This window comes from Apteryx mantelli, chromosome 5 (assembly GCF_036417845.1).
Source record: "Apteryx mantelli isolate bAptMan1 chromosome 5, bAptMan1.hap1, whole genome shotgun sequence".
In the NCBI taxonomy this organism is placed as follows: Eukaryota; Metazoa; Chordata; class Aves; order Apterygiformes; family Apterygidae; genus Apteryx; species Apteryx mantelli.
Genome location: NC_089982.1, coordinates 7,244,606 through 7,271,786, shown reverse-complemented (window position 1 = coordinate 7,271,786; position 27,181 = coordinate 7,244,606). Strand labels below are relative to the sequence as shown.

At 45.3% G+C, this 27,181-nt stretch overlaps 1 protein-coding gene across 1 annotated transcript; it reads left to right on the top strand.

Moving 5' to 3' along the window:
* The first annotated feature begins 15,848 nt into the window (after positions 1 to 15,848).
* LOC106496652 (dentin matrix acidic phosphoprotein 1) lies at positions 15,849 to 22,080 on the top strand. The gene is made up of 6 exons (XM_067296998.1): positions 15,849 to 15,923; positions 16,407 to 16,434; positions 17,492 to 17,565; positions 17,676 to 17,723; positions 18,786 to 19,091; positions 19,893 to 22,080. The coding sequence occupies exons 1-6, from the start codon at positions 15,849 to 15,851 to the stop codon at positions 21,354 to 21,356; spliced, it is 1,995 nt and encodes a 664-aa protein (XP_067153099.1). The 3' UTR covers positions 21,357 to 22,080.
* Positions 22,081 to 27,181: the final 5,101 nt, after the last annotated feature.

Below are 27,181 nucleotides of genomic sequence, written 5' to 3'. Positions count from 1 at the left end.
TATCTTCTGATTATTCATAAATAGGTAGGATTTTCAAAGTGCATTCAGTGAGAATGTTTGAGATCGGATCCAGGGCTCGTTGAAGCCTGGGGAAGGATATGCAGAGCACTGCATCTGAAATATCCAACCGAAGAGGTTTAAAACAATCAGTGTGAAACATAGATTTATTTTTATTTTTCAAACTGCAATAAGTTACTCTGAGGCATTCTAGTTGAGGATGAGAACACTGGTGTTGTTGAATGATGACTTTGCCTTGCTCCAAGGGAATTAAATAGGTTTATGCATAAGTGAAACACTAGATCTCTTCAGGAGCTGTGACTCAAGCACTTGCTTAGCTTCTTCACCGGATCAAGCTCATAATGAGGAAAATATTGCTAGCTTTTGAAAAATGGCTTCCGTCTTTGGGAAGTACAAGTCAAATTGCTGCCCATCTATTAGTCAGGGTTATACTGACTGTATGCATACAGCTTTTCCAGGCTTTCAGGAGGACTGTGGTAATGCTTCCTGTCCAGCTACATTGAGCAGTGGTAAATTTAGCCAAAAGGGAGGCATAATTACAGTATACAAACCAGAAGAGTACTGGCTGCTCTCCAGGAGGAAAGTCTGGCTGTCCATATAGATTTCTTCTTCCCTCAAGTAGCCCACCACGTTCCTGACTTCACTGGCTGTTCCAGTCAGTCATGTGCCTCAGACCCACTTGTTTTCACTCATGGAGTTCCTGTTTCATACAATCATTTAGATCAATCAGTTCTTCCTGTATATTTTTCCCCCTACAACAAACCAGAGTGGTATGCAATGTTTATGGAAATCTGATAGGCATGTAAATGCAGCTGGCTGTATTTCAAACCTAAAACTCAGAGCGTATTACCCAAAATTGTAAGCTGATGTCAGGACAAAGCTGGGCCCAGCTCATTGCTTTATCTTATTTCCTAAGAGTTGCACTGCTTTGCCTGTATGTGACACAAATCTCCGAAGTTCCACTTTGAGAGTGGGTGAATTTGGTGGAAAGTGCTGGGGGGAAGCGAGCCTGTGAACCAGGCCTCAGAGATTGATTTGGGAGTGTTTGCTTGCGTTCCTTTGCATTGCAGGAGCCTTGCAGTTGGAGAAGGCAATCCAGCCAAAGTGGGTTTATCCTTGCTCCTTGGGAACCCTCTGTCCTGGGAGAAGGCAGTGCTCATCTTGTGCACTTGACAGAGAAGAGATGGATATCCGCTGGCCCCCAGGATCTCCTCTGGTTTCAGCAATGCGGATAGTTCACCTGAACTCAGGCAATTAGCTGACTAACTCTGGGCAACCACAAAGACTCTGCCATCATTTCAGGGCCTCAGGCTGGGAGCCAAGTGGTGCTTGGGCTCTGTGCTCATATCCTCTCCGGGTTCCTCTTCTTATGAGCAGCAACTGCTGGCAAAGGTGTATGCTTTGGATTTTTATGGAAAATACACATCACAAATGCACAGGCCATAGCTTTGTGACTCACTGAAATAAAATTTGAGAAACAGTGCAAGGGCTTGTTGTGGAGCAGTGAGGCCCATGGCAGCTCTCTGTGGCAAGCTGTGTATTCTCCTGGTATGCCCAGAGAAAGTTGGCAAGGCCTTTTCACATTAAGACATCTTACCACTCCCCAGCTTGTGCTCAAAGATTGCTTCTGCTTCCAAAGAGATTGACTTCTGAGCAGAGAATAATTATAGAAGACATCATATTTGAGATGAAATTTTAGAAGTTATAAGTAACCAAACACCAGGAGTCACTGTCATTGCTATTACTATTGCTGTTGTTATTGTTATTGAGCCATCCACTGCCTCGGCTGACCAGGACTCCCTGGTGTGCCGTGCAAGCTGTGTAAATACTAGCTCCTGACACAGAGTAGAACCAGGCATCTAAAACTACTGTCATTTAACTGAGACCAGCAATCTTTAGTAATATCTGTATGAAGTTAGAAGTGTTAGATCTAAAACTAGGCACCCAGTCCATAGCTGGTGATGTCATAACTTCAAATTAGTGAAGTCAGCTGAAGTTAGTAGATTAATATGGATTTATAGGTCCTAAGAATCTGGCTCCTTGTGTTTTAGTCAGGCTCTGTCTAGTAATAAACACTTGACAGAAATGGCATTAATTACCTGCTTAGCTGTGATTTTCAACTGTGATGGATACAATTGTGAATACCAATAATTGCTCTATATATTTTGCTCTTGCACTGAGTAGAAGCACAAACTGCAAAGTAGCATTGAACAGGTTCAGTAATTTACATCTAATTATCAATTGTCTTAATGTAGCAGTAGGATGTGTTGCACGGTTAGGAATTTCTGCCATTGTGCAATATGAAATGGTAGCTTTTTCTCTATTTCAGTGTCAATTTAATTGGAGTAATGGGTATATTACTGTTGTCCTATGAATCAGATCCCAAGAGAGACCTGGAGTGCAGGACTAGGAAGTTCTGAGGAGGAGACCAGAAGATACTGGGCCCTGTGGGTGAATGGGGAGTACAGCGATAATGTTAGGGAAGTCTTGCTTGTTCTTGTCTCGGAGTGCCAGACAGCATCTCTGGGCCTGAATGCAAACAGGCCATGAATGTATTTTGCTGTTTTTGTAGTTTCCCTGCGCAAAGAGACTGAAGCGTATGCATCAAAATGCTGAGGAAAGGTAGAAACTGCGGAGGAACCAGCCTTGACGTATCCCTAAAAATGTAAGTGTAACAGGCTGAACAGCCTCTGTTTTTAATTTCTGTGTGCTGTAGCCACTTAGGAAGCAGTTTTTACATGTGTTTACCAAGTGTGCTGCCTACATGCTGGTTGGAAGATCAACAGTTAGCAATAGGGACATACTGAATTATTCACAAATAGTATTCCTCGCTCATTTAAAAGAAATGGGGCTGGCATCTGTCAACCAACCATCTTACATCCGTTCTGAAATATGAGCAGCAGTGCACCTCCTGGCACACTGCTGCCTCAACAAGTGCGCGTGCTGCCCGCAGTCAGGCTGCCAGATTTAAAGGGCTGTGACTGCTTTAATGTTTGGGGCCCTGGCATCCAGGGAGGACATATGCAATTGGCACATCACTGCTTATCTCTTGGATGCCATTCCACAACTCTGGAACATTGTACTTGCAACAGCAGTGTGAAACAAAGGCGTCTGCACTGTCAGCCTTTTCAGGTCTCTGGGATAAGAGCAGCCTGTGTGTCTCTTTCAGGGTTGCTAGCGCCAGAGGAACGTTGTGCTGCTGGCGACGGGCTGCTGGCAAGGACTGACTTTGTTCCAGGGAGTCTCTTCTAGGTCATGCGTCTCTGCAGTGGAAATGACCTCTCTAAGTTCAGTCCAACAGTGTGTCGCTTGCCATAGTCACAGATTATGTGGCAGGGTGCTTTTGATGTTCTTTGCAAGGAAACATGCGGTGGTTTGGTTTGTTTTCCCTTTTAACTTTTAAGGACCAAGGAAAAAATTACACTGTTACAATTTTATAATAGCACTGGGAAAAGAGCGGTTCAGTGGCATGTGTGTCTCCTGCACATACGACTTGCTTTCTTCCTAGCCTGGTCAACAAACACATATTTTATTATAGCTGAGGTGTAGCCACATTGTTTTCTTTAATTAAGCTTCTGTATTCTGAATTCTGTAGTTTAGAGCTTCATGAAAATGAATTACACAGCTCTGGATAACTTATGATTTCTTCTTTTAAGGCTCACGAAATGACCTCACATCCCTAGAAACTAAAAGCTATGGGTGGTGATTTTTGTGTTGCTCATAAGTGCGGCGTCTCATGTATTCATTTCTACAGTCAGTTAAAGCACTCTTGTGCACAGGGCTGTTGGTGAAACGTGAGGGCTTTGCAGTAACGTTCACAACAGCAGCAATGTTCACAACTTAGAGGTCTGGAGCAAAGTGCATTGCCTTGCACTGTGTTGTCCTTGATACAATGAAGCATGTTTCTCAGTTCTTGTCTCAGCACCCTCTCAACATGCCTCTCTGAGGGTGTGAAAGGAGAGGAGACTCACCTCCTTTCTACCCCTTTTGCCTGAAAAACAATAGTATGCACTTCCCACACAGAGTTCAACCTTGTGCCAAAGGCCAGCAGAAGAACTGCCTGCAGAAAGGTGCAGAGTGTAGCAGCCCGCGGTGCGGGAGTGGATTTCACATGTGGAGACGAGATTGTGGCGGCGCCCAGCTGCTCCATAGCTACATCGAAGACTGAAGCTTCTTGCTCCCTCTCCTTGTTGTGCATCTGTGCAGCTGCCAGACAGCCCTGCCTTTGGCTTTCCATGGGCTGCTGTGGGTTGGGTCTTCTTGGGTGCGAAGTGCTGTGAGGAATCTTGTCTGCTATCGTAGCACACTAGGTACCTGTTCTGAAATGGAGTTCATTTTCAGGCAGAGAAACCATTTCATGAATTGGTAGCTCTTGCTTGAAGGCAAAAACATTAAGTGCCCTTTTTGTAGTCTCAGACAGGGTCTTGTGGTACTGGGACCACATCAGTGGCAGTTAACGGAGTGATTTCTTCAATTACACCAGTGTATTCCTTAAAATCTTTCTCTGGCTGGGCAGGGGATCCACATGGGCACATTAGTTACTACAAAAACCTAGACATTAAAAAGACCAAAATGGGAACAAAAATGTAAGGTTTAAAGGCACCGTTTGATCCTTTTGTGCGCTGATTCTATATATTTAACATGATAACCTAGCCCTCTAGCTTCTTTGAACCAAAGAGCTTGGGACAACCCTTGAATGGAGCGTGGGAGGTTAATATGTGCTTCAGCGTCCCAGCTACCCCTTCCTGCAGCATGTAGGGTGTGCGAGTTGTGATTGGTGCGTAACTTTGTGAACAGAGTTTAAATTTCAGCAGGTACCAAGTGCATCATGCTAAAGTAAGATATAGCTGTTGCCCACATTTTTCCAAGCAAGAGGGAAGTTTTTCTGGAGAACTGCTGGCTCCAACTGTCCTTCCTCTGGGCATCCAGGTAAGAGATGGGCATTGGCTAACCTGGCGTATTGCACAAATCGGAACATGAGGGAGCAGGGTCTGTAGCAGGAAGGAACACTGTTTGGCAAATATTTTACGTTTTTATCATTCTGCAGTTCAGCTTAGTGAGAGCTGCTCAGCTAATACAGGATTAGGTCACAAATACCTTTTCCTTCTGGTAAGCACTAGCATGTAGAAACAATCTCACTTGCTTTACTTGGATAACTCCTGCAAGTGATTGCTCACCTGCATTAGCTGTCATGTATTATGCCACAGTAAGCAGGATAATTGTCTGCCACTGTAGGTCACACATACTGCGTAGTCCTCAGGTGCATTGTTGGACTCCAAGATCTGTAACTGAATTATCACAAAAAGTAACAACAGTCCAACATCAAGGAAACCGACAGACTATAGTTTACACTTAAAATATATTCCCCTTGTCCTGCTTTACGAATAACATCAAAGAATATTAGAATAGCAATATATTTAGAAATCTAAGGTCAAATCCCAAACTCTGCAAGTCGTCTCACTGTGAGACAGGACTTAAGTTCGTCCATAACTTGCTAGGTATGCTGATTAGTTGCTTTATGGTATCTAAAAGGCTGATACTCTTTATGCATATGGTCCATTTGATTTCTTCTTACTGGCTAAGTTTAAATGGCAAAAGAATAGATTTGATATTTTATTATGTTTAATTTTTTGCTTTCTGGAATTCTTTCTGAGCTATTGGACTGCACTGTGGTATTTGTACTTGAACTGGGTGTCACTTGACTCCTCAGGTCCACGGGAATGAATGGAATACTTTAGGAGTAAGTTGCTATCTGAAAAGTTTAAAGGAAGCAGAATTGGCCCTCAGCCAAATCTTATTTGATTAGTGGACTCTTTAGATAAGATCAATTTGCCATATAAAATTTGGAAAAAACAGAATCCCGAAAAGGAAAATTTGAAACACTTTTCTGTCGTAAATGGCCAGTAATGCATATATCATGTCATCACAATGTTGTGAATAAGATCACTGTATGACACGTTTTGCAGTTTTTTGCCATAACCAAAGGTAAGGACTGTTAAATCCTTTGTTCATAAAAGCATTAGTCCTTATAGGCAGTATATTGAATCTGCCTTTTCAGTCAAGTCAGTGAATTAGTCTATAGATGTTTTTTATTATTGCATGTTCTTATTATACCCCTGCTTTACTTGGGCTATGACTGTTTATCTGTATAGTATTTGAACTGTGGGGCTTTGGATCAAAAAATGTTGCTGCTGGAGTCTCTAACAGAGTATGCTAGCTAAGTAATATTGAAAGTGTATATGCCTGTTCAGATTTATAGTCAATATATAGTCTTTTTCTTCCTAGTCATTTATATTGCTCCAGAGAGAGATTGCTAAAGGAGATGAAGGCTACTGTTATATTTCTTTACATCGCGATGATAGCTTGTGCAATTCCAGTAAGTCTTTCTCACAAATCTTCCTTTTGTAAGGGCTGGAGACTTTAGTGGTCCTTCGCATTGATGAGTTATGTGAACGATGAGTTGATGAGTTTAATTCACTGATATGAATTTAACTCACTGATGAATTATATGAATAATGTGATTTGTTTTCTCTGAAAGTAGTGTAGACTTTTTCACTTACTGTTTACTATGCTAAAGGGTCCGCTTCTGGCAGAGGAAGTCTTTCTGTTGTAAGAAGAAATTATTTCTGTAAGCTTCAGTGCTTTGCAGCAAAATGAACTGGCTTTTCTGTTAGTTCCACTGATCCCTTCTTTTCTTTAAATAACCTGAAACACCCACTAATTCCCTCCATCCTTTTTTTTCTCTCCCCACAGATACATCAAACTGAAGCATGAAATGACAGCATCAATGGAGAACCTGAGGCAAGCTCTACTCCTTTTTGCCCTCCTCCTAATTCTCTTGCCTGCTTTATTTCTTACTCCACAGAAACCAAAAAGTCTTTATCTCTTTCCTCTGTTTCTAAAAGGGATTTTCTGGATGAAAGTGCATGTTTTGTTTTGGATCTCAACCTCTCTGTTATTTAAAGGTGGATTCTCCTATTTCTCAGGCTGTTTAAGCATCACAAGACTCACAATCCCTGTGCTCTAGAAAAATTAATTGAATTGTTACTCTCATAGTCTCTTTTAATTTCCAGAGTTAATTGCTCCTTTCTGACCTGATAGGTTGCTCAGCCCAACCTGAAGGCAAGAATCATTGCTGACAAGTCTGTGTGCTTACAGTCCCCAGAAGAGCTGGGAGTGGTAACACAGATATAGTCTTGAAAGAACATGACGTGTCCTGTTGGCAGGACAACGTAAGCCTATCGGCCCATTCATCACCTTTGACAATATCTGCCATACATTTAGTCCTCATTAGGCTTAACTGTTATGAATATTACAGTGTTGGGGCAAGGACTCTGTTTGTTTGTGCAAGGCCCAGCACATCTTTGGCATGACCAATATACGGCATAATAAATGCTTGAACTGAACAAATAATTGATCTCTTTGTGCGAGATCAAATTCTTCAATAGCATGCTGAGGTTCTGCTGCTGTCTCCTAGGGAATACATCTCATCACTTTACTGAATAACTAACAGCTGAAAATGATTCCGGCATTAGTTTCATTAAAATAATTGAGTTTTGTTATTAATTCAGCTGAAGGAAATGTGAAATTTCAAGCGCAGGGGCACATATGTTCAGGAAAATTCTTCTATTCATGCCAAATGCAGCAAATAAGGAAGCTAAGGTGAAGCATAGTAATTCTGGGATGGCAGTTCTAACATGACAAAACATGAGAAGTTGGGGAATTGCAAGAAACAGAGGGAGACAGAAAGAGAAAATTGACTTCTGGTCTGACCCTGGGGAGTTATTAGGTTGCATTGCTACAAATGGTCTTTATTTGGAGTATGTTCATTTTGGGGTGTCTAAATATGGCTAGCTTTTTAGGGGTTCTTTTTGTCCCTCTCCCAACCCTCCACCCCAGAGGTGCTGAACACCTAAAGCTTGAGGTTTTTAAGTGGACCTGGCAGAAAATCTGACTGACACTAATTATGAGTTTGTTTCCTGGAACTACTAAACAGGCACCAGGGAAGGGATTTCTCTGCACAAGTGTCAGAGGTCTGCACCGTACAATGTACAGTCTACATCGGAGCTGGTGACACTTCAGAGGAGAGAAACAGATGCTTCACAGATGCAATTTATTTCATCCTAAAATAGACATCTAAAATAGGTCAAATGATTTGTGCCATAAAAACCACTTGTTTTCTCTGACTGTAAAGGAAGCCTAATCATAGACGTCTAAAAGTAGGTTAATGATCCTATCTCCTATAAGGAGACAAAGGAAAAAGGCTCTTCTTTTTGATAAAAATGTATGGCTATACCTTTAGGGGGCCCTGTATATCTGTAATTCAGGACTCCAGGACTGAGGTTCCTGTGATTTGTTTTTTTCTTGTGTTTTTTTTTTAGTGAGGAGAAATACTCAAGTTTTAAAGAGCAAGTATAAGTCAAACTTGCACATGATTCCCCACTGTAAAACAAGGATGGTGACTTCCATCTGCTGTATCACACCTTTTGTAACTTGTCGGTTTTCTAGGGAGAAGAGTTAAATCTCCATGCCATTCTTTAAATGTCTAAAACGTTATCGTTAGCCACTGCATTTTTCTGTCATATTAACACTGTTAAGTGCTGATAATACTTACTCAGACTTTAAAGAACAAGAAAAATGCACTTGCTTAGATTCTTTCCAGGTGCATAGGAGACAAAAAAACAAGCTGCTTCTCCCCTTCTGTGTCCACAACTGCTAGTTGCGGTTTATCCACCTAGAATTATCACCAGTTGTGTGTCTCACCAGCTTCCAGTCCTTCATTTATTTAAAAACATTGTGCCTTGGAAGAACCTGCGCACTGGAGTTGCACTGCTCACTGGTGTGGTGGGAGGTGCGACAACAGCTTTTGCAAGGTGGTGCTGCTCACTCAGAGGAGTTTTGTTGTTCATTTAATGGGAATAGGACTGGGCCCATACAAACCATCTAGTGACAGAAAAAAATAGCTAATTTGCAGGATTCGGTACCCCTTTTAAAGAAGCAAAGCAATGTGGTACAGATTTGGTGCTGGTTAATTTGCGAGGCTAATGTGGTACATTCTGGAAAAACTAATATTTTAAAGACAATGGTTTTCCTGTCTGTTCCGAATTTAAAATGTGACACTGCATTTTAGCACCTGTCACTAGTAAGTAGTTGGCAAATGGATTTAGATCTGCACATAAGCTGTGAGCTGGTAGTGCCTGAAAAAAGGAGGGCTCATGTGTTGAGTCCTGATCTGATTCTGATTTTTCTTTCTCTAGTTCTCTAGTCTTTGGGGTTTTGGTGCTGCTGTCAAAACTGACAGTTGTAATCAGAAGAAAAGTGCACTAACAAGATAAATATTATGACACTAGTGGTTTTTGGTACTGTGCACTGAAGAAAGAGATGGAACCATGCTTTTTTTTGGAAAAATATGAATTTCTTTAGTTTTTGATCCTGAGAGTTCTGAATTGGAGAACAGCTTTTATATGCCTCCATCCATCACCACCTTCTCTGCAGTGCCAGCTTCTATCTTTCTTTTTGGCTTCTCTAATCCCTCCTGCTGCCTGCACTCGTATTCTTTCTTTTTCCTCATGAACATCGTGTAGTCCACTGCAGTCCAAACAAAAAGCTGTATATTTCTGCATCTTTGTACCAGTCCTGCCAGTCATCTTTCTTCTGATTCAGCTACCTCCTCCTCTGTAGTCTGAGTATGCCATCTTTAGCTTGGCCAGTTTTCTCACTATCTCCCTTACCCTGTTACTTCTCATGTCTGCCATCTCAAAGGACAAAACAACTAATGGGAATAGAAGCAAGGATGGGCAATGATTTTCATACATGGGCGCAATGGAGCTATGTATTATTTCTCAAAGCTGTGAGTCTTAGCCGTGTCCAAGCTACCTATTACTTCTTCTATCATAGGAGCATTCATTGGGTGGATAACCCTCTCCTGATGCTATCTATGAAATATACTGCCTCAGTACATAAAGCAATTGAAATCATGGGTAACAGGGAATTAGTGAGTTGAGTCAAGAGGAAAACAAAGCTCAGTTAAATCACTTCCTACAGCGTTATTTTTTTGGACATAGTTTTCAAAGCTAGTCTATGAATTGTGCCTGATGTTAAATTAAAACAAATTTAGATTCATATTTTTCTAATTGTGGGTTGTGCTTTCCAAAGGAACTTAAGCAAATACACAAATTGCATTTAAATTCTGGTGAGACATTTTGGGGATTTAGGTAGGGATCGACACCTCATTGTGACAGGCAGGTGAGGCATGTCTGCGTTTACTTGCAAGAGCACAGCATGTCTGTGAGCAACAAACGGGCATGGGTGGGGTTGAGGGTGCAGTTTGAGTGTCTAGGTCTGAAAATACAGTGCTGAAAAAGGTAGTGGAAAACCTTACCAGGAAACTTGCTGCAGAAGGAAAAAACAGCAGCAATTGATGGACTTCTTAACTATTTCATGGAAGTTTTGAATGATTCATTTAAAAAACAGTTAAATTCTGTGTCATTAAAAAAATAGCTTTTCTTTACTCGTTCTGAATTTTTGCTGTTTACGTAAAATTTATTTTTTCTGTGTATTCAAACAGTTCTTTCACACATGTTAAGTAACTGTTCATGTACCCCTGCAGAAAGAGGAAAGCAATTATGCCTGTACTTAAATGAAAATCTTCATGTGCTTCAGGTTGTTGGTAGGATGCTTCCCTTGCTTCACATCAAAGATGTGCCCAAGTGCTTCACTGGGATCAGGGTCTTTCTTGACACCTAACCTAAAACAGCTAAGCAACCTGTGCCTGCATTTTACAGCTTCTAACATTTTTTCGCTAGTGTGCTGAATAATGATTAGGAGGTATAACAACTGGCACACAGAGTAAAAATGTCTTTTCCAGGTCAAAAAGACATGTCCCCTCTCCTGTGGGGCACTGATGAGAGCAGAGGAAACGTATCTTCCCTGACCCACTCAGCTAAGGCCAATGTTAGGTAGGAAAGGAGTCTGTTTTCCGCTGACAGTGCTGCATATGGCAGATGAGAGTGACTGCTCCATCACTTCTAAAGCACTTCTTTTCTCCTTCTCTTTTTCAGGATATTCCCAGAGCAGCCAGTAGCAATGACAACACTGGGCGCAAGAGCAGTGATAACACGCATGCAATAAATCCCACTACCAGTGATGGAAGTGATAGCACTGTGAAGACTACTCTGATAGCAACAGTAAGGAAGATGATGCCAAAGAGCGCGATAGACACTCTGAGAGCAAGAATGCAGAAGACGGTGCTGGGGATACAGGGAAGAAAAGCCTTGGGGTCAAGAATAACAAAGGTGATGAAAGGGAGAGCAGCAGAGAGGCAGGCTGGAATGCAGAAGGAAACAGCGACAGCGTGAAGGTGAGCAAGAGCCTGTGCCAGTATCCATGTGTGCCTGGCACAACCAGTAACAGGGTTTTCCTCCAACTAGCAACAAATTCACAGATCTGATAAAAGCGACTATTTGCCACTTTTTGACAATAGTACCAAGGACCTTGAAAATACTTTCTTGGCAGGGCAGCAAATGAAAACCATTTAAGATGGCCATAAACTCAATGAAATCCATGAAAATATTTTCAATTCACTTCAGTGGATTTGGGTTCAAGACCAAAAACTGGTGTTGACTTGACTTCAACAGTCAGGGCAGGTTTATTTCTGATTATGACAAAGCACAGCCACAACAAAATTTGACCATCTCATCAATTTTAGAAGGCTGTATTAGTTACTTGCCATTTTTTACCACTAGAGGTCAGTCAGAAAAATTCACAGGTACCCTCATGTTGTGTGCTGTTATGGAAAGATTAAAGGAGAAGACTCAAGGGCTGGGAATCCCATGATTTCAATAGCTTTGGACCAAGTTCCAAAACCCTACTATACACCAAATTGCTGTGTCAGAAAGACAGGTGATAAAGGTGACAAGTGATCTGCAGAGAAGCCAGGAAAGGTGAGAACAGAAGGACTTTGCAAAGTGAGTGGCAGCCTGTCAGCCAGGGCAGCCTGCGGGAGCCTTGCTGCATGCTTTCCCAGCCTGCATCCGTCCTGCCTGTGCGGGGGCAAACTTTATTTTATAACCTGCGCGCTAAAGATTTTGTTAACCTAGCCCATTTGCTCTCAGACTGCAAATTGACCCCAGTTTCGTTGTGTTAGAGACCTTTCTAGAAAGGTTTTGGGGGACAGACCTTGGTCTTTCAGCTCAGGACTACTAAAGTTAATTATTTTACCCTAGTGGACAGGGGACCAGGCACTGCAGAGTCCTGTCTGTAGTTTAAAATTCCAGTTTTGGGAAAACGCATGTTTTTAGACCCCAAAGAGTATGGTGCCCACCATGCTGAGGGTGTCAAACCTCAGCACGTTGAGATGATGCATGCCCTTTTTTTGCAACCCTTCTCTTCCCAACTGAAAAACAGCAGGATTTTGATTGCTACCCAGAGGGGGAGGGATCCATGTTGGTCTTACATGTATAGAGACCTGGAAAATGGCCTCCACCTGATGTCATCCTGAGTAGGAGTGCAAAACTGGGCCGGTAAAAATAGCCGATCTCTAAGCAGCAATTCTCTTTCCTTGTACCTCGCCTATATAAACCATATTTCAAAGGTTTCTCTCATCGTTTAAGCAGCCCTACACTGTAGGTGCTCACCGATGTTTTATCCTTGGCTTTGGATCCAAGCAGGGTCCAGGGAGCGTGTGCTGTTTGGTGGCCTGGTTTCCTGAGTGCTGCAGGCAGTCGGGGGTGAGGGAGGCATCTTTTGCAGCCCTTCTCCCCAACAGCGAACAAACTGGAGGTGGCAACTGTTGCATGATCTGATACGACTGTAGTAAATGACCTTCTGAAGGTATCCGGGGCTAACTGGCTGCGTTATAAAAAGGATGGGTACATGGTGTATTTTCAGATGGGCAAAACTTGGTGTTTATCCCTTTCTCAAACAGCGACATTTTGACAAAGGCAACATGAGGTCTTTGGAGGCTGAGTTAAATGCAGGTTCAATTTAAAAAAAAAACAAAACACATTGTAATTGTTTAAGGCACCTAAAAAAAGATTTGTAACGTGAACTCGTATCTGGCAAAGGACAGGGGTATAATTTTGTCCCAGGTTGCAAGGAAAATACATCCCACAGTATCTACAGCAATAGTCAGATAAGAAAGAAGAGGGAAAGTAACTGCCGAAGATGCGCATTTGACAGCAAATGGTTTGATCAAGTGCTTGTTGAACCCCAGGGGAGTTCTTCTGCCCACTGCAGTGGGCTTTAGGGAGACCAGTGGAATAGCAAGCAAAGTCATGGGTGCCACCCTGGATGGAGGTAGGGGGACAGAGGAAGGAGAAAAACAGCGAGAAAGCAGAAGACAGCAAGGAAAAAATGAGGTAGCATGAAAGCAATGAACTGATGGATCAAAGAGCGGATACAGGATGGATATGAGAAGATACAAAAATAAGGATTCAAGGCATTGTATGTGAGAGACCAGAATTAAAGAAAATATGTATAATGATAAGAGGGAGGCAGCAAGACACAAGGGTTTTTGTGTATGAGAAGAACTGATATGAGCAGGCAGTAATGTTTATCAGCAGAATGTGTCTAACCCATTTGTGGTGCTCTGTACATCAGCATACCTAACGTTTGTTAATGATTGATCCCCATACGGCCCTTGTTAGGTAGGTGAATATTGTCACCTCACTATTAATAATATGTCCTTAACACCAGCATGACATCAAGCATCTTGTTTTCCAAGCAGCTTTACAGAGCCTTTGTGTCGCAGCAAAGGGGATGCTTTATGGAAGCAGTGATCCTTAAGGACTCATCCCCTCGAAGCGTGGAGGCCAGAGACACTGCTAAAATCCAAATCCCAGAAGGTTTTTTGATTTCCAGGTCCCTCTCAGGCTACATGAGCATGAAAGAGTAGAAAGGTGACTCCTCTTTGGAGCTGGTTGCTTGTTCAGAGGCCTTTCCTTTAGCGAGGTACGTAGAGCACTGAGAGGGTCAGGGCATGCCTGCGCCTTCACTCTCCTTGGCATTTCCAGCTGACCTTGCACTCATGTTTGCACCTGTGTTCCTGCATTAAGGGGATGTTGTGAGTGTTATGAGTTTACATGGACTCAAGGGAGACTCCAAGGTCGCGGAAGAACTCACTCACCACCGAGATATAGTGCGACTTACAGAAACTTGAGTAAAAGTAAACTTGAGGATTAAACTATGGCTCTATTAGCTGTAGTTTATTTTAATTTGCCTTGGGTTTTGCAGCGTGACGTAGTGCTGTGAGCCGTGTGGGTGTGGGGCGCAAGCCGGGTTTGAAGGGCTTTCCCGCTGGCCTGACAAAGAGCTTCCACAGCTCTTTCCCTGGAGCAGGCCCTGGCATCAGCCGCAGTATGAAGGCCTCTTTCTTCTGCCCAGGGAAACAAAAATACCTTCTTCCGGTGAGAGGGGGAAGTGCAAATGCTCATCAAAGAGCAGGAATGCCCAGTGCACACTGCTGAAATTATTTGTGCTTTTCCCCCTGATAAAACACACGTAGTCATCTTCCTCTTCCGCTCACCACTTGTGAATGAAGCATAATGAAACCGTGGTCAGCAGCTCAGGCTGGGTTATTTACATTGGGCCTGCTGCAGGATTTCCCCTCGAGGTATAACAGTATTCGTCACCTACAGCTTGTCCGTGGGGAGAAGAGCGAGGCTATCTCAGGGGAGCATGCAGAAAGGCTCTTTTTTAAAAGAAAAACTTGCAGAATGGTGACGTGTAGCCCACTTCAAAACAAAGTACTTGCATATTCAGTGTGTTTTTGTTAGCAAAATGGGGTGTGTTGCTGGCATGGCGGATTTAGCAATGGCCAAATAAAGGCAAGGAAGTTGTCGTCCTCAAGGACAGGGACAGAGGGAGGTGCTTTTCTCATAGCACTGCCCTTGTCGTCAGAGAGGGAAAGCACCAGAGCATATGGCAGGTGTGTGCTGGTACTGTTATACATTATGTATATGGAGATGTGCAGGAGTACTTTATCAGTGTGTGTGCCTGTACATATATGCGTGTGTATCTGCACAGGTACGTGTTTGCAAATACGTGGTTTTCAGGTATATGGAGCTGATCTTCAGTTAACCCCCTTTGAAAATAACTTTCCTTGAAAACACATCTCCAGCTGAAGTGCCTGTTCAGATGGCCTGCACAAAATCAAGGGCAAGTGGGCACTACTGGGGAGAAGGATGTGTGCTAAGTGTGTGTGTGTGTGTGTATATATATATATATATATACACGTCTATATAATTTGTACACTAAAAGATAGAGAAGTCCATATTAGTGTATATGTAAAAAGTAGGCATGCACATCTGTGTATACCATATAGGCATATTCATGCCTATACACATGTGCATATGTTGATGCCTGTGTTTTCCAGAGCAGAGGTTTCATCCTTTGGAAAGCACTTGGACGAAGCACCGGGGGTGGCGAGATGTAGCGTGATTCCCTGTCGTGTTGTGCGATTGGTGCGTTTATCTGTGTATACTTACTTGTTTAGTATTTTCTTGCTCTCTCCGCATGCGTGTGTGTGCATACGTGCACACAAAAATAGGTATGTCCTCATTCTGCAGCACCGAGTTTTGTGTCCCTGCCCAGAGGCACAAAGGAGGGCTGCGTCCCAGCCAGGAACGTGTCCCGTCGTCCGCCCCACGCTGGGCGTCTCAAACGCCGAGGGAGGAGCGCGGGAGCCCCAGGCCACTGGGCAGCTGCCTGTGTCTGTGCTGGCAGCCCCCCTGGCCTCTTGCATCTTTTGGGCTAAAATCCTGTTCCCTTTGATGACTGTTCCTGGGGGTCCGGTCTGTTCTGCTGCTGGCAAACCCCTGTTGGTGCCCGGCATGGGACCCTCCATCACCAGATTTAGGGAATGGAGTGATAGCACCTGCGGTGGTGAGCAAAAGGGGCCAGTGCTCGTAGGTGTATGCAAGCGCTTGCCTACAGTTCTGGGGGCAAGCGTGAGCTGCGACTCAAAATATACATTAACAGGAAGCTGTCCCCAGCCTGGCTGTGACCCGGGTCCGGCACTTGGTGTGGGTGACGCTGTAATTGTTTATGTGCGTAAAAGTGGGAGGTATGTGAATGGAATAAATTTAGCAATCCAAATAAAGAGCTAGCAGAATCCCTCATTAAATGTGAACCTGTCTAGTCATTTTGGAACCACAAGGAGCTTTTTTTAGGGGAAACACGCCAGCGGAGGCTAGCGGAAGTGTGGGAGGCCGGGTTCCCGGCGCCGCCTCCGCACATGGCAGTGCTTCCCGCCTGTGCCATTGGCTGCCCGGAGCCCGGGCCCCAGCGAGGCAGCGGTTAAATGCCTGCCCGCCGGCCCCAGGGCACACAGCCTGAGGCACCTAGCACCGGGGTCAGCTGGCCCCCGCCACCAGCGCTGAGCGCCCGAGGCAAAGCTGGCTTCAGCTACACTTCAAGGTAAGGATTTTGATTTCCTTGGATTATTTTTGGGTTTGGATTCTTTGCGATTTATGGAAGGGAGTAGGAGAGACTCTTGTAAATCAAGATTTCAATGTTGCTTCCTAAGGCAAAAAATCAGCTCAGCTCTCTGCTCCTTTTTCGAAGAATTTTGCAATGAATTACGGGTACCTGGTAACACACAGAGCAGTTAACTTGTCACAGGGAGCTGTGGTGCTAGGCTGTTTGCTTAAGGGGCTCTGTAAAATGAGACAGAGAAATGCCCTGAGGTAGGAAAAAAAACCTCTGGTGCTTCTGCGCCCGGGCACAGTGGTCCTGACTGGGGCTGTCAGTCAGCGTCCTGTCGCCCAGCTCATGGAGCCAAATATTTCAGCTCCAGCACAGTGTCTGCCAGGGTGACAGATACCGCCCGCTGCACACGGCAGAAGTTAAGGTGTTTTTTTTCACCTTTTGCAGTAGTAACTGCTGGAATTTCTGAAATTTGGCATGCTGTCATTACTTCTGTCCCGCAGTGTTGTTTGCTGTGCCATCAAAGTGATGCAGCGCTGCTGGAGTTAGGGCTCTGCACACCGTTGTCTTCCTCTGCTGTTTCACTTTCAGGCAGCAGGATGCTTTACGGTGCCTCAGGTGGAAGATATAATTCTGTATCCCGGGGTCTTGTGGCGCTGCGTGTTTGTGGCACCAGCTCTAATCCCTGGTGCTGAGCTTAGCTGGGTTGCAGATGTCGTTGCTGTGGGAATGGTAAATTCTGAGGAGTTTTCCCATTCCTTGACAAAGTTTAAAAAGAATCTGCAAGAGCATTTTCAAGTATTTCAAACTCCTAATCAAAGGAAAGTTAATGCGTAAGAGATCCTGGGAGCCAAGGTAAGGGCATAAGCAGAAATCCTCGACTCCTCTGAAGGCGTCTCAGATTGGGCACTGAGTGCTGAGGCAGCCAAGGTTACGTCAGTTAGAAAAGCTTTGCTGTGTGCTTTAGGTGCCGTGATGCTTTGTGAGGCTGAATTGTACCTAGGGGCCTGTATAAATACTTTGCTCTAACGTATCCACTTCATTGCAGCTCCAGGGACTATAATCGACATGAAGACTGTTTTCTTGATGATCTTCCTCTGGGCTTTAGCCTACACTCACCCTGTAAGTATCCATTACAGAAATATTCAACCCCAGCCCTCAGCATTTTAACATAATTGAGACACCCTGTACAACTTCTGTTCATTCATAAGATGTTTCCTCGATGTGTTTAGGTCCCCAACCACATGTCTGCTCATCCCAGGAGCTCTGCAGAGTGGGAGGTAAGCCAATTACCTGCAGTTTTTCAGCTGGAAATAGCCTGTAAAGCAATCTGTGTCAACCACAGCGAATGGTACTCAGAAGAGTCACTTAAGTGAAGAGCTGCCACTTCTGTGGGTCTTTGAGCTGTACCCATTTATCCAGAGTCTTTTGCAGTTAGAATGGTTTCAGCTAATTTTACAAGCATGCATAGACCTCCGTCCCTCCAATAGCGGAGGTTATTGCCAACCGATAAATGTGTGCCCACAGCTGTGCGCCATCCAGTAACTTGTTCCTTGAGGAGCTGTACTTACCCTGAGCCTGCTCGAGTTTGAAGCTCTGCCAGTTTGACTAAATCGCCCTCCTTTACTGCCGGAATAGAGAGCGCTCCCTTGCAGTCGCGGCAGTGCAAGGCACAGAGCAGTTCAGCTGCTTCTGTGGATTTGAAGTGTTACAGCCTTCATGCTGGTATTTCTTCCTGCTGCAGGGCTAAATGGGACCTTTCTGGTCCTGAAGAGGATGAAGTCTCCCTGTATATAGCCTCAATTCTTCTGACACATTACACTGTGTTGGTCCTAAATAATGGAACTTCTGTGCTCCAAACCACCATAGCTTGGGACTTTTCAGAGTTCAAAGTCGTCTTATGCTTTTGCATATCTCTACAGTGACATTTAAGATTACAGTCCTAAATAATATCTGGCCATAATTAAGCATGATTGTTCATTTTTAATGTATTTATTCATCTGAGGGTAATAATAACATTCTTTAGTTTTATCCAACAAAATTTGTTTCTGTAGAAAAAATTTACAGAACTGTTTCAAAGTGCATGGGCTAAAAAGTCAAAAAATGCATTGGTGCCTATATCTTTTTCAACCTAGTAAAGGCTGCAAAATAAAATCGGTTACTTTTTTTAGTGATTTCTTTTCTTGCATCACCAAAACCAACAGAACTGTTGAGTCAGGAGCAATTAAAAAGGCCTTCAGTGCTTACATGACTTAGGAGCCATGTGTTGTCTTACAGTAGTATCAGTAAATGTGCACTAACATTTAGTAAACCAAAAATACTTTACAATGTTTTGCATCCAGGACACAGCAAGCGAAGAACATATGAATGAGCTGGCTGGCTTGGATGATGAGGATGAGAGAAGCCCTTATGCCAGTAGAGAAAGGGGAGAGATGGACATTGCAGGGGACTCTGATGATCCAGATCCTGCAGATGGAAATGACGTCGATGAAGAGATCGCCGAGCACAACGGTGGTGCTGAGAGAATCAGAATTAGGGAGGCTCAGCATAAGAACTGGGTCGATCACGAGGACGCTAGCGACCTGGATGAGGTAGAAGACCAACATGAGAATAGCCTTGGCCAACACCCGGATGAGAAGCATTTCCTGGTGAGTGTCCTGAGCTCTTCTCTATTGAGACCACGTGTTTGAAAGATAGAACTCTTGTTCTGCCAGTTGTCTGCCAGGAAAATGTCTTAAGCAGTAAATGTGCAGTTCCATTACAGATATAGCACAGACCATTCATTTTAAGGCAGTATTTTCTTACTGAATCAGGTGCTGTTTTCAGCTAAGGACTGTGAGAGAGGGAACGAGATTTTGCTTACTTGCATCATATTAAGCCTTACTTATCAAACCCAATGGAATGATTTGCTATAAATACCCGCAGTGAGATTTAACTCATCATAAATACAAAAGTGTAAGAATCTGACCCTAAATCTTATCTCACTTCAGTGAATGGAGTTCTTGAACTGAAAACTTGAACTGGACTTTGGATTGAAAGTGAGGATTTTGATAATTATATGGCAATTCAAAAATAATAGAATTCCTGACCTGCTTTGAGATAATCTGTGGCACACGCGGTCCTCCATTCATACTAAATGTATCTAATGTAATGTATCCGATTAGATCAGTGAGCTTTTAGGGAATATATTTCATGATTTCTGAAGTAACAAAAGGAGTAATGTGACCATAACCATTCTGTTTGATGGTAACAACTTTTATCTGTTAGGTTTGCATCTTAATGGATCCTGGGCCAAATTATTTCCAAAGCTGTGTTTCTTCAGTGCTGCAGGTTTTTCTGGACTGGTGCTGGCACAAGTCAGAGTAATGCTTAGCATGCATAGTGAAGAATACTGATAGTGCCTGTGAAATACAAACCTTTGCAGTAATTTTGGTTTGTCACATCTACAGGAGGAGGATGTGCATAATGCTGATAATGGTGACAAGGGAGAGCGCTATGGCACCGCAAGCCATGGGTCCGAAAACTACAACGTTGGAGGCAACGGGCTTCTCTACAGACCCGCTGGACTCTTCCCCAGAGGGGGCTACAGGGAGAGAAGTGACTTGGTGGATGAGGAGGATGACAGTGGAGATGATACTTTTGATGAGAACAACGAGGGAGAGGAGAGGGGCGAAGGCCCTACTTACACCATTCGCCCTAATGAAGCAGGTGAACACGACACATTTGGTGACAATGACCAAAATGGTGACCACAGGGATACTGTTATGGGCAGAAAACAACATGGCAGCAGCAGCAGCAGCAGTGAAAGCAGAAGCCTGGATCACAGGGAATACAAAAACTACATTGCCAGCAGGTATGGCCAAACCTACAGAAGGGGAGGCGACAGCGACAGCAGCAGCCAGGAGGAGAGGTATGATTTTGACAGTGAAGAAATGCAGGACGATGACCCATCCATCTTTGATAGTTTCGGCAGCAACTCCAAAGGGTTCCGCGCCACCTTTCGTTCCAAAGAGAGCAGCCAGGAAAGCAGCCAGGAGGCAGGCAAGGCTGTGCTGAAGGTCAGCGATCAATCAGAGGAAGAGTCCCGCAGCGAAGAGCTCCCTGATGGGCCTGACGATTCAGAAGAGGATGACAGCCTGCAACATGACGACAGCAAGTCTGTGGAAGCGGGAGATGCCGACTCCAGAGAAGATAGCCAGTCTGTAGAAGACAAGAGTGAGTCTGAAGAGCAGACCAGTCAATCAAAGGAAAACAGTGCTGACAAATCCAGGGAAGATGTGGACAGCAAATCCAGGGAGGAACCTGCCAGCCAGTCAGATGAAGAGAGTAGGGAATCACAGGAAGAAAACTCCAAAGAAGTGCTCAGCAAATCAGATGAACGCAGTGGTAGCAAGTCTGAAGAGGGACAGGAAGACAGAGAGTCGGCTGAGGACAACAGCAAGCCATCTGGGCTTGACAGTGAATCCGCAGAAGACGAGGGGGATCAGAGCGAATCCAGAGAGAAGAGTAAATCCACTGAGGACAGCTTGGAATCAGAAGAGGACAGGAATGACTCCATCCCTGATGAGGACTCACCATCTCGCAGCAAGTCAGCTGAGAGCCAAAGCTCATCCCACGAGAGTGACAGCAGTGAAGAGGGCCCCACCACCGATTCCCACGACAGTGAAGATGTGCCGGGCGAAGACAGCACATCTGTTGAGAGCGATAGCAGTGACTCCACAGAAGAGGAACACAGTCACTCTGCAGAAGAGAACAGTCACTCGAGGGAGGATGCCACAAATGAGTCCGCCAGCCATGGAGACAACAGCTTACCGAGGAGCCTGGAGAGCGAGAACCGGAAACGAAGGCTCCATGCCTATCACAACAAACACATTGGCGATTATGATGACAATGACTGCCAGGATGGGTATTAAAACACGCCCTACAAACTCATCTCTCCTGGACTTCTTTCTGGAGGGAGGAATAGTTTAATTTATTTCCTACATAGACAGGTTGAATTCTTCCTGAGAATATGCTGTGGACAAAATGGACAGGGCTCATAGGGGCTGACTGTTTCAACCAGAGCTTGCTGAATGTGAAGTGAAATGAAAGGTGGCACCGAACAAATGAAAACACTAAAACTAAGAAAGAAAATGGTTTACGGTATCACACTGAATTAATACACACCAGGAACAAAGCAGAATTAGCTAATAGCTAATTAGGTGCAAATGCAAATGAGATCAGACCTTACTGAGAGAGGGTGAGGACGGCATGCCAGCAGGTTGATTCTGCCTCTATCTCTTCCATCATTTCTGGGAGCGTTGCTGAGAGCTGTGCCTGGATACGCAGGAGAGGACGGTTCCCTACGATCACTGCTTGTATTTACCACTTCCTTAAAATCCTTTGCCTAGATCCCAAAGGGAACTTTAAATTAACTCCGTGTACTGCACATAAAAAGGAAAGCTGCAGCCAATATATGCACAGTGCATGTTGGCTCGGCATGCATTACACAGTGTATGAAGTACCACTTCAGTATGAGATGTATGTAATATTTTGTAATAAATGTACAGAAAACATTATATTGTATCCTTTTGCATTGATACCACTTGTATTTCAAAGTTAAAATTAAATAATCCTGTTTATTTCCTTAATTAATATTAAAAACATCAGACTAAATAGTCACGATTCAGGATTTTATTATTATTCTGACCTGGCAGTGTCAAGTGTTGTGATTTGGGGCTCAAACTTCAGTGAGCAGGAAATAAATCCCAGGCTATTTCCAAGTGGAGAACTGAACACTTGCAATCCAGAGGTGTCATGCGTTGCCTTTGAAACACAGGCCTCTGAGGAGACAGCCCGCGTGCTGGTTTTCACTAGGTCATGCCAAAAACACACGCACACATAGACCCACAGCAGCCCCGAGGCACTGCTTAGCACTCCTGCGGGCCCGGCCCAGGCTGGGGGGCCGCCAGCAGCATGGCAGGGCTGTGGTTGGGCGCCCGCGGCTGGCCCGTGCCTCTCGGCAGCGATAGCGAGGAGCCGGGGCAGCAGCTCCTGGGTGATGCATGAGGTGCCACGGACAGCAGGTGAGTGCAAGGGCCTGGGGACCTGGGTGAAGAGCTGCTAAAATTACAGCCCAGCGCCTCAATCCACCTTTTAATGTGACTCAAAGATAAAAGCTGATGCCAGACCATACTTTGCAGACAGCGTGGTCATGGCCCTCGGAGCCCTGGGTTCCACCTCCTGCTCCAATTGCCCTCACCCCGTGCATGGACGGGGAGCCCTGGGGCCACAGCAGCAAAGAGGGCCCAGGCAGCACGGGGAAAGGCTTTAGGGGGATGAAACCTTGGCAAGAGCCACTTGCCATGACACCTGGACCCCAAGCACCCCCGCCGCGAGGTCTCCGACAGCGGAGATGCAGGCGCCTGCAGCACAGCAGGAGCATGTGGGTGAGCAGGGCATAAGGGGAGAGGGTGGCGTTAAGGGACCCGGTAGCCTCTCGCAGTCCATGGAGGAGGACGAGGACTAAGTATACGGGTGAGGTACATTAGTGGTATTTGTGGGCTATTTTGGCTTTTCTAAGAAATGCCTTTTCTTCTCTTGTGCGCTGTATTTTGGGCTCTGGGAGAGGTTGGTTGTGATGGAGGATGTGCTGCTCCACGGGGAGCTCAGAGGGGCCCATTCAGCATCCCCAGTTGTTGGTGTCGCAAAGAAAATGTGTCTTTGGACGCATTTGACATGACTGATGCATTTTGCCATCAGGCTCTGGCAAAATCATTACAGAGACCTTAGGAGTGTCTTGGGGATCGTGGCCAGATAGATCCATTGATAAAGACTCTTTTACTTCACATGCTTTTTTTTCTTACAACAAGTAAATGACACAGTATTTGTTTTAAAAAAAAACCCAAAACATCTAAACCCTTCTTATTTGTTCATCTTTATATGGCAAAATATACAGAATAAACATGAGTATTTATGTAAAACCAAGGAACACCTAGGCTTTTGCTTAGCTGTACATTTTTGCAACGTGGAATTGAAGCTCCTTAGTGGATATTCTTAAACTCAACAGGTAGGTGCTGACTGGAACGTGTGTGTTTTAAGTTTCTTTGGGGGCGGTGGTGTAATTGCTGGGCATTGCAATGCAGCTATCAATTAAAGAACCAGAAAAGAAGCTAGATAATTTTTTACTGCTTATAGCAAAACTACACTTAATTTGTAGGCACAGGCACCCCGTCCACCACTGCAAAAGCTCTGAGCTGAACAGCTCTTGGTTTTAGAGGAATTTACTTTTTGTTCCTGTCCTGAGCAAGCTTTCACTATTTCTGTATGTCAGCTCCACAACGTGCCTCTTCCTGGAAGGGGCTGGCGGCTGCTGCCAAGACATCGCGCTGCGGTGGTGGTCTGGGTCACTGCAAGGGCAATAGGCGCCCGGCCGCAGCCACTTTGCAGCCCCTTCTGTTTGGATGTCCTGTGTTAGTTGCATGAAGGCTGGGGGATGATGGGGATAAAAGTCAGCAAATACAAGCTTGACTGCAGCCCCATATGTGAAAAGGGTCAGGTGAATACCATCACTGTGGTTAAAAATTGCAGTAATAACATTTTTGCTCTCTTTCCTGTGTGGTGATTTCAGGGTAGGATATGGTGCTGTGAATTCTCACGTGTCCAGCAAGTGGTGCTGCTGCTCAGGTCAACGACGTACTTCTGACGCTGGATTTTACTCTGGATCTGGTAGGCAATCAAAGGTAATGCTGGAAGGAAACGAATTGCACAGGGACGGGGAGATTCCTCCTTTCGGGAACCTCCTTGAAAGCCAGCAGCAACGCCAAAAGCCCTGCAGCGAGCCCGCAGCAATGCCAAAAGGGCTGCGGTGAGGCCGGGCTGGCCGTGCAGGGACGTGGGATGGGGCCCAGGTGCTGGGCGCGCGCAGGCTGCCGAGAGAAACAGTGCTCGCTAGAGGAGTGGCACTAAACACCTGTCTCGAAACCCAGGGTATTTCCCCAGCTGGACACAGGGCGTTTTCTCTCCGCTGCAGCTATTGCTGTCAGCTCCCGGCACCCCTGCCCGGCCGTGGGGAGGAGGCTGCCCGGAAACGTGACCTCTCTCCGGCTACTCCCCAAATCCAGCTGGGTCCAGCTCTCCCCGCCGACGGCTGGTTTCGGGAGGGCGGCTTCCCACGAGGCTGTTCCTCACCCGCGTCATACAGAAGGAAATGCGTTTGCCCTTTCTGGAGAAAAGTCTCCAGCGTCACCAGGGCAGGCAGGGAGGGAGCCGCTGGCGTGAGCCCCGGCTCACCCCGGACCGGTGGCAAAACCCAGCTCCCAGCTTCAGCCTCCTCCCCAAACCTGGTGCCGGGTGCTGCGTGGTGCCTCCCTTCGGCCACCTGCTTTGCCTCCCACCAAATTTCAGAGGCCCTTTTCTATAAAATGGTCAGGGTCCGCCCAAAGGCTTGTCCTCCTTGACCAAGGGGTGGCCAGGCCGTTTCGGGACGCCACCGTTGCATGATGCTTATTGGTGTTAGCAGAGCCAGCAGTGCAAAGCAGGGCTTTTTTTGGGGGGAGTCCCATGGAGGATTGGGAGTGCCCCCAGCAGCTCACACCGGTGCCAACCTGAGGACGCTTGGTGGCGACCTGCAGCGTCGACCCGCTGGAGCAGCGCCCCACGGGAGGAGGTTTTGGGTGGCCAGAAATAGCGTGGGCGAAAGGCAAGGATTTTGAGCAGTTTTGGCAGCATCCCCTCTGTTTACTTTTGTGGGACGTAGCTCTCCTGGGTGGGCACCCGAAGGGAGAGCTCCTGGGGTTTTTGCGCCTGTGCTGTTTGACGCAAAGGCAAAGCAGCTGGAAACGTCAGCCCCGGGCTCTGCTTTCATTAGAGGTGTTTCTCCATTACGTTTCAGCCTGACCGCATGAGGAATGATGGAGGTTCCCTTTGCCCGATGAGTTAGGCAGGAGGGAAAAATGCCTGTCAGTGTATGAGTTTTTCCTGTCTATTTGCATTACCTTTCTTTCTTACCTTGGGGGTGCAATCTGGAGTCAAAGGCAGTGATTTAGCTAGGAGTCAGTAGCTGGGATTTAAAGAGCTGCAGCCGTGCTGCCAAAACCCACCAGGGCCGGAGGACTTTCTCTTGGCCGCCTTTTTCCTTTGGCGAAACGAGGGTATGTGCAGGACAAGCAGTTTGATCTGAGGTTTCTCTTTTTCCCCCGATGATTTCCGTGCCGGGAAATCACTGCCGGCAAAAATGTGCAGCGAGGCTGAGCAAATCCAGCTTGTGTGTTCGTCCTTCCCGCTGAGAGGGAACAAACCCAGAGATACAAACTTTGTCATAAATCTAAACAAAAGAAACTTCTAAACCATGGGAAAACAATCTCAGAACTTAGTAAAACCCCCAAATATTATAAGCATTTCAAAAGAAATTGTTCTTTCAGCTCCCTTTAGTGCTATACACTTAAATGCCTCTATACACCTATAGTGTCCATCCTCCCAGTCTGCAGCGATGTGCTATGACTTTTGCTGACCCACGCTGGTGCCCACGGTAATCAGGCACCATCAGACTAAATGTGAAGTGAAAGCTTTATAATTAACGGAGACAGTGTGATAAATTTACTGCATCCCATAACTTAATGGGAAGACTTGAAAGCTACAGAGGGGCTAAGTACGTGCTTTCATGTTTTATCACCCGCTAATACAAAGCTGGAAAGAAGTGATTTTTTATTTTAGCAGTAGGCACCGGGTTTCTGTTGAGCAGGAGCAGAGTCTAAAACTGCATGGAGACAAAACCAGTCCTCTGCCATTGGAAACCTGATTCAGTTTCAGCTGCAAAGCAAAAAATAGATTCACTACAGTCTGAATACTTTCAGAACCTTCTTTTTTTCCAAAGATAAAATGGTTACTTGAAGTTTAAAGTGCTTACTGTGCACTTAGGCATATAATTATCTGTTTACGTCCATCTATGTATATAAACATATAATGCATAATAACCAATTTTCCAAAGTCAGTTCCAGCTCAGCAATTTCCCGCTGGTGTCCGCGGATCTCCTTGTCTGTGCTGCAAGTTGCAACGTCCCCCCCAGGCTCCCACCTGGCCAGGGACTTGGGTGCTATTTGTGATCTGCTTTTTGCAAAATGCGCAGGTAAAACTGATTCCCTTTACCTGATTTCTTGCCCCCCCCCCCAAACCCCTGCAAATTAAATGGCGTGATTATTTGTAGTGCAGCTATGTATCAAAAATGTGCACTAATGGTTTACGTTGGCGCATTTTAGCTGAGATGTGGCCCTTGGCTCCCCCAGCGCAGAAGCGTTTCGCTTTGTTTTTCATGGTGTTTCCTATTTTGAAATGGCTTCGCGAGCAGGTAGTTTCCCAGCCTAAGTGAGGAAGTTGGGTTTTGCTAAGGTGCAGCAGCAGCGAGCTGGGGCCAGCGGCAGGGCCCCTGGGTACGGTAGAAGAAATGGGGCTGTTGCCTGTACGAAAAAGCACAGTTGCACCAAGCACATCGGTCTCTCCCCGACCTTCACGAGTACGCTTCTGTTTTTGTTTTCTTTACTTATTTTTGGAGCTGAGGTTTCTTTCCAGAATAGCTGCACAGCATGGAAATAGGGCAGCAGAAGGCGGAGGGTGCCTGAAGGCTGTCACATCGCCGACCACAGCCCGGGCACAGCCAGGGATGCTTCTCTTCTCATTTACTGCCCTGCAAAAATAATAATTAAAATTGAACATAGCAACCAGGTCAATGTGTGCCAAAAAGGGACACTCTGACCGTCAGGTC

Coding starts and splice junctions, on each gene's coding strand:
- LOC106496652 (XM_067296998.1), top strand. CDS start 15,849: ATGGGACCCTCCATCACCAGATTTAGGGAATGGAGTGATAGCACCTGC. Junction 15,924..16,406: donor AGCAAAAGGGGCCAGTGCTC/GTAGGTGTATGC, acceptor TGAGCGCCCGAG/GCAAAGCTGGCTTCAGCTAC. Junction 16,435..17,491: donor GGCTTCAGCTACACTTCAAG/GTAAGGATTTTG, acceptor ACTTCATTGCAG/CTCCAGGGACTATAATCGAC.